At 30.6% G+C, this 16,655-nt stretch overlaps 1 protein-coding gene across 2 annotated transcripts in view; it reads left to right on the forward strand.

The window, feature by feature from the left end:
* The window catches only part of LOC140451813 (solute carrier family 12 member 8), a 47,408-nt gene extending 31,050 nt beyond the window's left edge, over window positions 1–16,358 (forward strand). Inside the window, exons 7-10 of one of the 2 annotated variants that reach the window (XM_072545682.1) lie at window positions 3,441–3,725; window positions 7,196–7,333; window positions 8,078–8,256; window positions 10,600–16,358. In XM_072545682.1, the coding sequence (XP_072401783.1) occupies window positions 3,441–3,725; window positions 7,196–7,333; window positions 8,078–8,256; window positions 10,600–10,759 (762 nt within the window). In that variant the 3' untranslated portion in view covers window positions 10,760–16,358. Of the gene's footprint in view, window positions 1–3,440; window positions 3,726–7,195; window positions 7,334–8,077; window positions 8,257–10,596 lie in introns of both variants that reach the window. The other variant, XM_072545681.1, reaches the window with a different exon arrangement.
* The last annotated feature ends 297 nt before the right edge of the window (window positions 16,359–16,655 follow it).

Raw genomic sequence — 16,655 nt, forward strand, 5'->3', positions numbered from 1 at the left:
TTTTTAACAGTAACATTTTTAAGTCTAGTAGCAACTTCAGTATTATCATGTTATTTAACGTTGTTGTTTATGCCACGAATCTTACATTCGGGTAAGTTTTTTATAGTTTTTTATAGCCTTTTTTGGCACCATTCAAATTGTTACAACATAGTAATTTTCTTTGTAGACCTTGATAAAGGTGGCAAAAAACCACCGAAAGCTTGGATTCAGAATAAATAGTACGCCTTAGCAAAGCTCTATTTTTATTGACTACCACACCCAAAAAGAAAAAAGTATTTACATATATTTTTTCCAAACTAGTCAAAAAACTTTGGACTACTTTTTCTTATATATATATATATATATATATATATATATATATATATATATATATATATATACATATATATATATACATATATATATATATATATATATATATATATATATATATATATATATATATATATATATATATATATATATATGTGTGTGTGTGTGTGTGTTTGAGCATTATTGGCTTCGGAGTCAATGTCCATTCATCATCTTACCCTTATGGAATTATTTTGTATTTTTATGCGGAAGCTTTAAAGGAGTGCTCCTGGTTTCTTCTTGTTTGTTTAGGTAGCTATACAATCATATTCCCGCTCTAATGTTACAAAGAAATATTTTCTATATATCTAATGTTACGAAGATTTTTATTTCTATTATAACATATTCATCCTATTTTGGGTTTTTTGTCCTTGTGTTGTGATTTTATTTTTTTTTTCTTTTTCATGTTTTTTCTTTTTTTTTTAAATTCTATGTCATCGTCTTTTTTTTTTCTAATATAATTTGAGGTATTAGACTAGGATACAATTTGCCGCTCAGGAATAGATCAGACAGCATTTAGACGAGACAGATAGACCTTGGATAGACTTAGGACTTTACACATAGGGAAAAACATAGTTTATAAACTTAATTTAATACATTTTGGGTATTTCTTTATTAAATTCTTCTTTAATTATTTTAGAACAGCCTAATATCATGCGCCCCGTTGTACCTTCTTCTTCGTATGGACAATTATGAGAATCACTTAATTTTATTTTATATTTATACTGAGGAGTTAAAAAATACTTGAGCCTCAATCTTCACAATACAGAGAAAAACGTCATAATTGCCGACAGTCTTGAGAACCAAGATTGGTGAGAAGGCTCGGTAAAAGTTATTAAAACAATGCATTCATGCTCTCGCAGATCCACTGACGGATATTTGTAATGCCTCTTTTCAACAAGGAATATTTCCTAGTATGTTTAAACTATCTATTGTAATCCCTTTATTCAAAAGTGGTGATAAAGATGACCTTAACAACTATCGTCCCATAAGTCTCTTATCTGTGTTTTCAAAGATAATTGAAACTCTGGTTTATACTAGAATGAACGCATTCCTAAAAAAGCATAGTGTCTTGCATAATTTTCAACATGGTTTTATATCTTCTAAGTCTACAACTACAGCTCTTGCAAATTTCGTCAGCTTAGTGTTGGATGCTTTGGACAGACGAGAGAAGGCATGTGGTTTATTTCTCGATTTGTCCAAGGCTTTTGACACTTTGGATCATAATTTGTTGCTAATAAAACTTGAGGGTATTGGTATTCGTGGTGTAGTTCTAAAATGGTTTACTTCCTACCTAGAGAATAGAAGACAAAAAGTAAAGATAACATCTAATGAACTTGTAAACGAATCAAACACATTGGATATCCATTATGGTATCCCTCAGGATAGTGTATTGGGTCCTCTACTTTTTATAGTATTTATTAATGATATGGCTTTGTTAACTAATTCACTGACTGGGGTTAACATCATCAGTTATGCGGATGATACTAACATTCTAGTCACAGGAACGTCTGATCAAAATTTGCAAAATAAAACCACACAGATACTATCCACCATCAACAGTTATTTCTTATCCAACAAATTAGTTTTGAATAAAGAGAAATCAAAGTATATGATTTTCACGTCAAATAATTTATTAAACCATCAAGCCACTATAGAAGCAGCAATAGATAAAACAGACTGCACGAAGTTGCTGGGGGTACTTCTAGACAGTAATTGTAAATGGTCAAACCACATTTCTAATTTGAAATCCAGATTAAGTAGCGCATGTTATGCATTGAGAATTCTTTCACGTCTCTTTCATACATCAGTATTAAAAACAGTATACTTTGCCCATTTTTACTCAATAGCCAAATATGGCATTGAAGTCTGGGGTTGTACCTCTGAATTAGAGCAGATATTCGTACTTCAGAAAAGAGCTATTAGGATAATGTATAAAATGAAATTTAGAGATTCTTGTAGAGGCATCTTTAGACAAAACAATATTCTTACAATTCCTGGTCTGTATATATTTTCGTGTATAATGTATTTACATAGCAAAATTTATGAATTTAATAAATTTCAATTTAACCATGTTTATTCAACAAGATTCAGAGACAATCACTTTATGCTTCCACAACATCGTTCTGTTTTGTTGGAAAGTAGCACACACTATGCAGCCATAAGTTTCTTTAACAAATTACCAATAGATATACGAATGAATTTACATCAGCCAAACTTTCGGAGGTGTGTACATCAATACATTTGTGAGCTAGAGCCATATTCTAAAAATAACTTTTTAGTATGTTTTATCGTGTTTATTAATTTATATACTTTTAAGATAACTTTGTAAAATGTAACTTTGACTTGTCTCATACATGTACTTTGTATAATGTCGCATGTGATCAATAAATTTGACTTGACTTGAATATCAAGACGGACATGGTCTCCAAGGTATCTGATGTCCAGAGTGACATCTTCTGGAGTTTCTTGTTAATTTATTGTATACACTGTATATACAATAGCTCTTCAATTTGTGAACGTGAATTTTTTTCTTTAAATATTGCTTTATTTGTTTGTCTTACGGCTATATCAGCAAGTCTAGTTGATTAAAGGATTTAGTTCATAGTTTGTTGTTTAATAACATATTCTCATTTTAAAGGGCTTTTTAAAAAAATAAATTTAAATTATGGTTTATTAGTTTATTATATATAGTATTTGATATAAAAATTTCACAAGAACATAATTTTAGATCTAACTGCAGGAATGATGTAACACCGTAAAAAAAATTCAGGACCGGACAACCCATAAGATCCTTCACCCCTATACTTGTAGATGTACTTAGTCTACTCGATTACTTACAGTACTAACTTAACGTTACATAAACTTTAATATAAATATAATAAACTTTAGTATCTCCTAAAATACGTGTCTTGAAATTATAACTCTCCTATTGGCATACGAACATAAGTATTTGTTATCTAGACTTCATTTCAAATCGGTGCCTGATGAATGGAAAACCTTGAAATACGTACAAGAAGGCAAATAGGTCGAGATATTAGGTTTTTCTATGAATTTATATTGACTTAATAATTTTTTTTTATTTTTAGAGAGGACCAAACAAAGTGCCCTTATATTCAATGGCTGTAGTAGCTATTGTGACTTTTACTTTTATATTTATTGGGGAAATAAATACACTAGCTCCCATAGTAACAATGCCTTTTCTATTAACATACGCTTGCATCGACTATGCTTACTTCGCTCTAGCACAAACTTTTGATATACAACATCAAAGGGAACAAAGATTCCACAGGCCCAGGGTTCAGCAGACTTTATGCGAAGACAGTGATTTAGATAGACTGTTTCCTGAACGCACAAGACATAAAAATCTCAGGGTAAGTACCTAATCTAATCCAACCTGTACAAAAATAGGCGCAGTGTATGCGAAAACTTTGTTGATATTTCATGGTTTTAAAAATCATATTTTAGTGTATCTCCTACCTAAATATATTACCTAGTTTACTCAATAAGTCAGAAATACGTATTTGTCATTTTTTCCATCACTTTGTATGTATCTTTATTTTCTTAAATTTCTTGAGTTGTACCTAGATAGAAACCTCTTAGTCTAGAGGTCTAGTCTAGTCTTTAACTCTGACACATAGAGAACAAAAACACACCAGTAAAAGATGATAAACTAAGTTTTACTATCTGTACCTAAATTTTAAAGAATTTTAGAATGTATTTTGTCCATTATTTTATATTTTATATGTGTGGTATTAATGTTGAGTGTCTATGCTTTTATAAATAATCTCAACGACTATGTCTTGAAAAAGAAATAAAACCATTCCGAAAGCTAGACAAAAAGTCATAAGAGTGTTTCATTAACATCCCGGCCAATTTTCTGACTGCAACCCTAATAAACTGTGTTGTTTGTTTATATCGACAGTCACTATATATATATATATATATATATATATATATATATATATATATATATATATATATATATATATATATATATATATATGCAAGAAGTGTCGTTAAATAAGGAAACTTTATATCTGAGTCATTTCCTATAACAAAGAGGCTTAAACAAGGATGTTTTCTATCTCCGGCCTTATTTAAAAATATTCAATCATCGCTAGAGAAGTGGAGGAAACAAGTATCCGGAATGGGAATAGACATAGGCGATGGTAAATGTTTACAAACAACTTTATTTTTCGCAGATGATCAGGTAGTCGTAGCAAATGTTGAGGAAGACATGGACTACATGTTTAGAAGACTAAAGAAAGAATATAAAAAATGGGGTCTCAATATGAATATGTCAAAGATAGAGTATCTTAAAATAGGAGATGATGAAGAAGATCCAGAGTTAGAAATTAGAAACACAAAAACATATAATGAATATAAATATTTCGTGTCTATAATATCTAAAGAAGGCACCACCAAAAGAGATATCGAAAACAGAACGCAGTAGGGAAAAGAAGCGGTAAACATTCTAAACTCTCTACTATGGTCTAAAGATATTAGACAAGAAACGAAATTGACAATCTATCGAACCTTGGTAGAGCCTATTATGACTTATGGGGCAGAAGTTTGGCAAATCACGAAAAAAGATAGAAAAAGAATACAAGTAGTAGAATAAGATTTACATAAATTAGAACCGCTGTGTGAGATAATTTATTCAAAACAGTGACTTTTCAAAAGTATTGCTCGTCGGGAAAATTTGAGTAGTTCGGTAGTGATCTTTATAAGAAAGAACATTTAAAAAGGACGTGTGGGCCTGACTAAAGATGCAGCTTGCAGAACTATCAGTCAAACAATTACGTGAACAACTAGAAGAACGGGATGGAGACTGCAGCGGGTCCAAGAAGATTCTTCAAGAACGACTGAAGATGTTCTGAACAGGAATGGAGAATACCCAGATAAATTCCAGTTTCAGTCAGCAGAAGAAGTAATTTTAACGAAAATAAATGAGAAATTTTAAAACCTTTCTCTAAAGTTATTGAGGAAACTTCCACAAAGAATGAAGATAGATTCGAAAATGTTTCTAGAAGATTCGACGAGAAATTTGAATATGTTTCTCAAATGGATAAGGTAACTTCTGAAAAATTTTTCAAAAGATTCGATGAAACTTCTCAAATAATTAAAGAAGTATGTAGACAGAACAATGAGAAATTTGAAGAAGTTTCTAGAACATTCAATAAGGTAGAAGAATATGTCGACCGGCTGAATTTAAGAGTAAATAACATTCAAGAACTTGCCCGACAATACATCTAGTGAGCCAGTGACAGAATGAAAGATCAATATAATCCCCGATGCAAGAATGAAAGCTGTCTGGCTTTATAATCCACAATGTCCTCGAGGCTTATCTCTTAAACTGCAAAGACAATGGGAAGCTCCGTATGAAATTAAAAAGAGAATAAATGACGTAATATACCGAATTAAGAAGTTGCCAAAAAGTAAACCAAAAGTTGTTCACATAAATCGTCTTGCACCTTATGCTGGCTCAAATGAAATAGAAGAAGTACGAATTTTTCAACATGAGATCATAAATGAGCGACGACCAAGTTTTAAGGACTTTATGTCAAATTACGCAGAAATAAAGACTGTTAGATTCGGCGTGACCACAGAAGTTCAGCAGTGTTCCGAAAAACATCTCTCTAGCCCACTGTGTTGTCCAAGACCTTGAGATGACTAAAGAACTCTCGTCCGTAGTCAATAAGAAGTTCGGTCGCTTGTACGAGTTGGAAGAGTACTGCGATTAGAAGATGGTCCTCGATCTTTGTTGTATATGGCGACTAGGAAGTCTTGTACAGACAGGGCAAGCTACGAGGACATATGGCGTGCTCTAACTAATTTGAAGAAAATCGTGGGCAATTATGGCATCAAGAATTTGGCCTTACCAAAGATAGGTCATGCACTAGAAAACCTGGATTGGAAGATTGTCAGAAGCATACTTGAAGTGATCTCCCGAGAAACCGGCGTACGAATTACTGTGTCTTGCATTAACCCGAAGAAATTGTGTCCTCCAAATTCAGTAGACTGTTATTTCTTCTTGAGAGGTTTATGCACAGCTGGATAGTCCTGTAAATTCCGCCATCCTGGGCCTTCATGTAAAGTTGCTGATCGAGACGTTAAGATCTAAGAGGGGAGCAGTGGAACGAAATAGCGTACCTCCGACGCGTGGTACGTGTCACAATTCTCAGAAGGATGACTCCAGAACCTACGATCGATGGCGTTATTAATAGCGGCCTTTCCTTCGAGAGGCTACCGAAGTATGAATAGAGATGGACTACTCCAGATAATTCTAGAATATTGCATTCGTTATATAAATGCAGCGCTCTTATAAGTGAGTTAGTTGATAAGATATTATTGTACTGTAAGCTTAAAAATAAATATATTTACATAAATTAGAACCGCTGGTTTTATTTAAATACGTTACAATATATTGGACAGGCACATCAGTATCTACATAAAAGAATCCTTGCACACAAATACAGCACTAGGCAAGCAGTCTTTGGAAAATAACCATTCTTTCTATTTTGAAAAAAAAAAATGGAAAGTGGAACAAATTATAATAAAATCGGTATGTTGGACATGATTCATGTTAAAAAACAGTATTAATAACAAAACTGACCTCAAAAATCTCCACAATATATATTATTATTTCATAAATTACTGTTTAGCACATTTGTTGCGACGCTGGTACACTGAACATGGCAAGTACACAAAAACCATATGTATTTTTGTTTTAAAGAATTTGTCTACTTCCTATGCCACTTTAGTTTTAAATATCAATAATGTAACATTTAGTTTAAATTATAAATTAATAACAAATTTATATCATATTCTTTTTTATCAGGGTGAATCGAGTTCAAATTCGATAAGTAGTCCTGAAGAAAGTAGTGAACAGACACCTATAGCACCAAAAATCAATATTCACTCCAAGCAGAAAAACTGGTATTCAAATTTGTGTAATAGGTGGCTATCTTTATTTGGCGTAAGTATTTTTTAGTCAGAGAACTAGTCATGTTCATTCTTAATTTATGGAACACATAATACATCATAATTGAAATAAAGAAACCACAGACAAATATCCAATACATTTTTAAATGTACTGTTAGCGTTAAAATCCTAAATATCAAACCTGTATAATACTAAATTAATGTATATTAATATCTAAGAGGAAACAATAGACCCAAGTTTATCTCGTTTATACAGCTGATTTGGAATCGCTATATAAAAATAATACCTGCAGCGGTATAAAATTCTTCAATTGGCTGACGATTTTTGCTTATACAAAGACATATATACATATGTCTTGTATATATACATAGACAAAATATACCTGTAGCGGTATAAAATTCTTCAATTGGCTGACGATTTTTGCTTATACAAAGACATGTGTAGAACGACTCTGCAATCAATAAAATTTATAATTCAACAAAAAGAGAAATATTGGAGCATGATGTTGGATAGAAAAGTGTACTGGAGAGATCGCATTAATTATAAACGGAAATAGTTTTCCACTTCAAATGACGCGCAGTGTAATTTACTAGTCATAGAAGACAGTTCGTCTGAGATATATAAAGAACTACAATAAAGATCATTGAGACATGAAGTGAACCACGAAAAGTAAATAAGCAGAAAAGAGATTTATTGATGATTACATTACTATCTGTAATTGATTTATTAATTATAATATAAAAGATAAGCTCTGTAAAGAAAATGATTTTATTTTTAGGCTGCCTTAAAGATAGTTATAATGCTGTTAGTTAACTGGTACTATGCTCTGGCTTGCATGAGCGTAGTCTTTTTAGTGTGGCTGTATATAGGAACAGCCAACCCTGCTGTTAAACCAGGACTAGCCTTCGAGTTCCACTTCTTCAGGTGGCTAAAGAGTCTAATACTCAGATGCATGGGGTACGTATATACATTTTATTTCGTAGCTTAGTATGTTCTGAGTTTGAGTATTTTAGTAGCATCGGATAATTTCAAAAACATTTCACTTTTTGTGGATATTTTAAAATTCCCTGTATTTATATTTAATTTTTTATTTATCTTATGGCAATTACAACACATTTAGAACAAATATACAAACACTAAACTCTAATTTCACTATTTGGGAGAGTGAGTCATCGTTTGAAGTCGTAGAAGTGGGGAAAGTCGTATGAGAATCCAGTGGCGTACACTCACTTTTATTTTAACGTTAATTATATTATATTGTTTATATATTATTGTTCAAAATAGGCCACAATATATTTATCTGCACGTTTTTACTGAAGTTTCCATCTCTATATCCAAAGACCGTTTTCAAAGATATAAATTATAGTTATATTTATTTTATTTGTTTATTATTTTATATTTATATATTCTTATATTATTTTCTTTTTTTTTTCTTAATTTTAAAAACGGTCTCTGTACTAGAGATCGAAACGTCAGTAAAATAAACATGTAAATAGATGTATTGTGGCTTATTTCCAACATTCTCCCTAAAAATACGGAATGCCACAAGCAAAAATCCACAGAAAAATAAATATTGCTATCATTTGTATATTTGAAAACGATCTCTTTATATAGAGATCGAAACGTCAGTAAATTAAACATTTCAATTAAATATATTGTTACTTATTCCCAACATTATTTCTAAATATACAGAACGGCAAGCAAAAAGCCATAGAAAAATAAATATTACTATCACTTGTATATTTGAAAACGATGTCTTTATATAGAGATCGAAAAATCAGTAAATTAAACCTATAAATAAATATTTTGTGGCTTATTCCATACAGTCTCCTAAAAATACAGAATGCCACAAACAAAAAGCTATAAAAAACAAGTAATTTTGCAGAAAGCTTACTGATGCCACCAGGCTGTCGCGGAAGTTACGCTAAAACGTCTTTTGACGTGACCCGTCCTTAAAGAGTTACACAATGAAATTTTTTTAAAACAAATTTTAAGACAGTTTCCACACCACCCGAGAGGTATGTCTTGTGGCGCGTCACTTTTTTTTAAATGGGTGTTCGCCAAGAGCCATATTATCCCATTAAATAAAATAAACAAAACACTTAAACAGTATAAAACAAAACAAAATAAAATCCTATAAAATAAAATAAAATTCTATAAAAACAAAATAAAAATAATTTTGGATGTAACAAAACATTGTACTATTCTATTTAAACACAAACACTATACACACTTACTATGTTCTTCTCGTTTTTTTTTTTTTGTTTTTGGTTTTTTTATGCTGGTGCCTACTAAACTATTAGAAAATATTATTCGCTGTCTAAATCTGAAGATGCAGTGCTGCTATCGCTGTCATTATCTTCACCTGGTGTAATTATAATTGGCTCTAGTAAAACTTTGACATGAGTGTCAAGTTCCCACATACGATATTCTTCTTTAATTATGTGGCCTATACATTTAGCCCATTTCTCTGGAGTTACATGGATAATTGCTTGAATCAAAAGTTCCTTAACTTCGTTTAATTTGAGCGTTTTGTTATTGCGTCCTACTTTTCCTTTCACTTGCGCCCAGATAAGTTCAACGGGATTAAGTTCGCAATGATAAAAAGGATTTTATGATACAAGACTCAAAAGTGTTGAGAGCCACTGCTTTATACAATGTTATAAGGGGGAGGGGAGAATGGGATATTATAGACTGCGAGAAAACCTGAATAAACTAGTAGTTCAATCGGGACATAGCAACCTCATAATTGAAACTAGTGATACAGTATGGATGGTAATTTCTAGCCATATGGTACCCAGATATAGACGGAAGTACATTTTGAGGTGGTTATCAGGCCACAAGAAGGAAGACACAACTCAGGATGTAGGATTACACCTAGTACACAGATGGGTCTAAAACTACAGAAGGGTCGGGTGCAGAAATTCACAGTAGTGAGTGAAAGCTTTTCCATTATATTCCACTAGGATATACCAGCGCTGTCTGCGACCGGAAAAAAGCGAGATCCGAACGCAACATAACTCTGGATTTTCACGTGCTAATAGAGCTGGAGTACTACGGAGAACAAGCAAGAATTAGCTCAGAGTCATAATAGGTTTCGTTACAGGACATGCGCCAATTGAAGCTAAGTCGGCTAAAGTGCAGATTAAATTATCAACAAAAGTTTTTGATCGGTATCCTATTGTTATGTTAACACCTTACAATATCGAGCATATTTGGGTTTTATTACACTTCTACCTCTTTTTAATCTCCAAATTGTTCTGATTTCTAAATTTTATTACGTTTGTGATTTTTCAGAAGGCGTGTCACGGATTACGAACAAATCATCGTTACTCCAGTTCATCCCGGCTTGGACGTGACCTCTTCTCAGTTAAACGAAGACAATGAAGACTTTTCAAATAGGAGAAGGTATCATCAATCAGCCACAGTTCACGGCCATTTGGTGAATATCGTTGATTAATTCATTTAGAAGATTCTGGAGTTTTTATTTCATAGTTTTTTAATGTTCTAAAAGCCAAATATCAATTTGCTAACATGTTATATTTCATATAATTTTTTTCTTAAAATTAATGCAATTTCTGCTAAGCACTTGAAACGTGATATATATGGTTATTTATATGGGAAAGTCGATATAGTCTCAATGAAGAGTTTACTTCTTTATTCCTTATGAGTCGGTGTGATTTTGACGATTATTTTGACGTTTCGATTTCCATTCTGGAAATCGTTCTCAAAATACAAGTTTTATATTTTGATAACAATTTCCGAAGTGGAAATCGAAACGTGAAAATAAACTTATTTTAAATTAAAACTGTGTCTTATTCCCAGTAAAAATAGTAAATGTTATTAAGATGCCACAAGAAAATAGCTTCAGAGCAATATAAATTTTTATATATTGTTTGAATAGACTGTGCGTGTATAAATACTTATATTGTCTACTACTATTTATGTAGAAATAATTTTTTCATGATATTTATTAAACTCTTAACACTAAAGAATTAAAAATTTTGGTATATGAAGTGGAAATCCCATAACGGTCATCAATTGCTGTTGTTTAACTTTTGCGCCCTTGACGACTGTTCGTAATTAATTTTCAGTTTCTTGATACCTTTTTAGAATATTGAATACTATAGATTGACCTCTTGAAACGTTGTGCAATTCCTTTTTGTTTATATCCTTCTTGATGCAGAATCTTCTTCGCTGCAGCGTCTAACCGATAATATATTGTTCTTTTAACTAAAATAAATGCAAATATAAATAGCTACCACTTTCTTAATTTTATGACCAATAACTTAAGTGTTAGTATTATTCTTAAATCATGAAAGGATTTTTTATTACAAAATGTACAGAGAAAGATAGACGTCATTAATATGAATGAAATTAAAATGTATTTTGTTAAATGTCAAAGTGAAAATAACCGACTACTATATATACATCATCAGCTCATATATCACCTTTAATTCAATAATTTGTGATCATTTTGTAGTATGATAACAAAAAATATTCGATTATTTTGTCCATGCGTGTATGAAAGTTGTCAAACATATATACCATTGAGTAAAATTTTTTTTATATATTTTATATTTAAATATATGTGTTATATATTTTATATATTTTGTAAATATATTTTATATATTTTGTAAATATATTTTATATATTTACAAAAATTCGAAAAATTCGTCAGGTATTTTATCGTCTTGATGTGGGAAGTGGTTTCCTCCATCAGTTTCATTCAAGCAAGTAAGCAATATAAACCACTTTTTATGTTAAAAACCTTTCTTTAAATCTCTCAAATTGTTATTAAAGAAAAGTTGACCAGAACTAGAATCTATAAAAAAGTTTTCCATATATACAATTTACTGCGGCATACAAGATTATAAAAATATATAAATAAATCATTAAAAGCCGACTTTTTCTAAGGAGTTAAGAAATTATGTGAACTTTTACGCTTCATTGAATCGACTAATACATTCATATAAAAAATGTTAAGGTGTCCTAAATATTATTTATTACAGTTTAAGTATCGTATCAAAATACTCAGCACAAATTATATAAGCTATATATATATATATAAACTGATGGATTCGACCGTTACTTGATGGAAATTCATTTTATCTAACAATAAAATACACTGAAGACTTGTATTTTTAAAACTTCCACAAAATTTATTATAATTTTTTTATCACTACAGCTGTTTAGACAGAGTGCCTTTCTTAAGTGATCTATTTTTGGTATGCGTTTACACTTTATAGTCTTTTACCTGAGTAAGTTGAGGAGGGGAGAACTGTTTGTCTCAAGTTGGTCATTCAGAATTGCGTCTGTATTTTTTAATTTCCATAGAATCTAATAAACATAGCTTACGGCTCTTTTGAATGTGAAGAATTTAAAATTCGTCATTAAAATAATGATTATGGTCTAAAAGGTGAAGTGCGTGCATAGAATCTGTCTTTCTATTATTGAAAGAAAGTCCTTTTATGTTCCGCTATACGTTTGTTAAAAGTTCTACCAGTTGAGCGATGTAAGTTTTTGGGCAGTCGCCACATGTAAGTTTCTATATATCACTGTGTAAATGCTTTTTCTTTTGGCTCTTGTTGTTCTTAATATATTTGTCTAAGTTGTTGTTTGTTCTAAAAGCTGATGTTATTCCTTTCTTTTTTTATGTATTATTAACAAAAATAGCCAATCACATAAAAAAGAAAGGAATGACACCAGCTTTTAGAACAAACAACAACTTAGGAAAATATATTAAGAAAAACAAGAGCCAAACAAAGCACTTACACAGTGGTGTATACAAACTTAAATGTGGCTACTGTTTAAAAACTTACATCGGTCAAACTGATAGAACTTTTAACAAACGTATAGCAGAACATAAAAGGACTTTCAATAATACAAAAACAGATTCTACTTACGCAATTCACCTTCTAGACCATAATCATTTTTAATGACTAATTTAAAATTCTTCACATTTAAAATAAAGGCCTTAAGCTATTTATTAGATTATACAAATATTATTGTACATATTTTTCTTTAGAATTAACAAATTAAAAAATACAGACATAATTCTGAATGACTAACTTTAAACAAATAGTTCTCCCCTCCTCAACTTATTCACTAAGTGTAAACGCATACCAAAAATAGATCACTTGAGAAAGGCACTCTGCCTAAACAGTTGTAGTGATAAAAAAATTATAATAAATTTTGTGGAAGTTTTAAAAACAAAAGTTTTTAGTGTTTTATTGTTAGATATATTACAATTATTTTTAACGAGTAATTCTACGCGAAATGAACAAATTTAAGAACCCCTCCCTCTTATACTTGTCTGAAAATGTTCAGCCCGATTTTCCGATTAGGAGTCCTATACAGTCACCTTAAATTTTCAGTTAAATCAGGGATTATATTACTAAAAGGCCATATCTCATAGAAAATATGGTTTTTCTAAATATTAAAGTTGTGTTATAATAAAATATGTTATCCAGGCAAGATATTGTGGTAAATTTTTTTGCTAATTGGGGTTTGTTCCAAGGAAAATCGAAAACTGCAAAACGATTCAATGTACATATACAGTTCAATTCACAAACTTAAAGTGAGGGTAAATAGTAGATTTTGCGCAATCAGAATTAAACTCACCGTATAGGATTTTTAATATTTTACACACAATTCTTCTTTAATATTTTATAATACACAAATTACCTGTTTTATCTTTGGAGAAAAGTTTACATTTTTATTTATTACATTTTTATTAGAAGCTTATAAAGGGTTTATAAAGAGCTTTATAAAGGGTACAAAAACGCACATAATTGCAGTATTTTCCAGATCGTTCCCGCGTAAATAGAGAAATCATTCAATATACTACAATCAACAATGAGTTTTAGTTATCTGGGGATAGATATATCTATACAATACAATATACAATACTTGTGTCATGTGTTAAGAGGTGAATTACTCCAAATCATATTGGAAGGTAAAGTGTAGGGCAAAAGATCAGTTGGAAAACGCTAGAAGTTGTGGCTGAAAGACCCGAGAAGATGGTTTGACCGCTCATCAACAGACATCTTTCGTGCAGCAGTTTCCAAAGCTACAATTGCCATTGGGATCTCCAACCTTTCGAAAGGAGACGGCGCAATAAGAAGAAGAAGATATATCTAGCTCAAGACACACGGAAAATTAATTAAAGGGCTAAGCTACAATAGGCCATAAACCAGCAGGCTGCCTCAACGACATGATATGGAGAAATAATCATTTTGTTATAGACATGAAAACTAAAGTGTACAAGACAATAATATGCCGTACTATGACATATACTACAGAAACAAAGCCTTGTAAAAGTAGAGCAAAATAAATAATTGAAACAACAGAGATGAAAATGCTAAGACGAATAACCGGCAAAATTTTATATGGTAGGGAAATATATGAAATCATTAGAAAGTGTAAACTTTCAGGGTGAACACATGGGTACAAAAAACAAAAATATAATGAAACATTAATTAATATAATGACACAATCAAAATAGTAAGAATATCATGAGTAAATTTGTCAATAGAGCGAAGAAAAGCATTAGACGACTTAAAAACGCTGATGTGACTGTTTAGCAGATACCGAAGATTGAACAGTCACTTTGCCCGTTAATAACAATGAAGGAAAATATTAAATCCGCTATTTAAGATAAAAGTCTTCATTTTATTGTTATATTTTTCAGCCAAATTCGTCTAGCTTTATTGTAGTTATTTAATTCAGGATTATTTTATAATTTAACCACAGTTTATCTAAAAGTATGTTCAAACCGTGCTACCTAGAAACAAAATGTTTAATCTGTGTTTTTATTGATATGATTATGACACGTTATTGATTATTTAGGAAGTATTTTTGAAGGTTTAAAAATGCTGTAAAGTAGTGTTGTCTATCTTCAACGTATTGATTTTTTCCTTTAATTTGCTTATTAATCGAAGCGACCCATTTTATTAATTCATACCTAGGAACATTTAAAAGAATAAGTAAAAGTTTATTCGGTCTGTAATATTCAATGTCATTTAATGGTTTATTTGATTTATACAAATTATTTTAGAAATTATAATCCTAAAGTTAGGCCTGGATTAATAAGGAACTTGTTTATTTTCTCATATCAGAATAAATCGGACACTTTAGTGTATTAAGAGAAATTTGAATTGAAATGTACAAATTCAGTACTTTATATTTTTACTAGATTTAACATTTACGCGTTTACATTTCGCGTTTTTATTTTTGCGTTAATGTATTTTCTATTTTCTATTAGATTTTAGATTAATGTACATATTCGTATTACCTAGGGTGTATCTGTTCGACTTAAAAGAGATATTTTTAAAAGGTTTTATGTCAATTGTATAAAAAAGACATATTTTTTAAACAGCTCTTATATATTTTACTACAGATGTATTCAGATAATGATGAAACTAAAGAACATATAAAAATACTCGATACTCTTAAAAATAAAACATCTATAGGTATAGTGATAATATCCGAAAAGAAAAAAATAAAAAGACAATTTATATGATATTAAAACGTGGTACGATCTAAATGTACGTGGTTACTTATGTAATTAAGGAGATACAGAGTGTCTAATAAAGATATCAAAAAATAATCCTGATTTTTTTCAACATTATTTATGTTATTTATTTAAATATTCTTTAGTTGACTGAATTATCACAAATCAAAATTATTCTAATGTAAAATTAATAACGAAACCCACTCTTCTGGTGACACTCAATCTGTAGATTATTTACAGTTTTAAATAGCCATATAGTATTTATAAGACAGACTTAAATATTTTAACTTTGACTGATTTTGTTTTGGTTAATATGAGAAAAATATTATTAGAATAACGCATGAAGACTATTCATTAAATATACATAAACTGTTTTAATTGTGCAAAAAATGTACTGAAAAATTGCCTTTTCTGCTATGTGATATGTCAGATGAAAACTCCAGCATTTTAAATATTATCATGGTATACATTCAGCCTTTTTTATTGTAATATATGTAAATGTATTTTTGCAATACATTAATTTTATTAAATAACTAATTTATTAGTTGTAGTATTTTCTTTCTGTTTCTTCCTCCCGTTTAGAACTAACCAAAAAATAAAATTTCAAGAATTTCAACACTGAGGTGGTCTTTATAGATATACATATACATACATAAAGATAGCATACTGGGATACCGAACGGTAAAGAACGGAGCCCTCGGAAAAGTGGCGACCCTCCATTGTATCGAAGCCTTGGTGCGACAAGGACGCACTGACCCGCTCGGCAGATACTTCGGCCCGTCTCGTGATAATAAATATAATCAAACAAAATTTAAACATAAAAGAGAAAGAAGAAAGAGAA

The sequence above is a fragment of the Diabrotica undecimpunctata genome, chromosome 10, assembly GCF_040954645.1.
Source record: "Diabrotica undecimpunctata isolate CICGRU chromosome 10, icDiaUnde3, whole genome shotgun sequence".
Classification (NCBI taxonomy): Eukaryota; Metazoa; Arthropoda; class Insecta; order Coleoptera; family Chrysomelidae; genus Diabrotica; species Diabrotica undecimpunctata.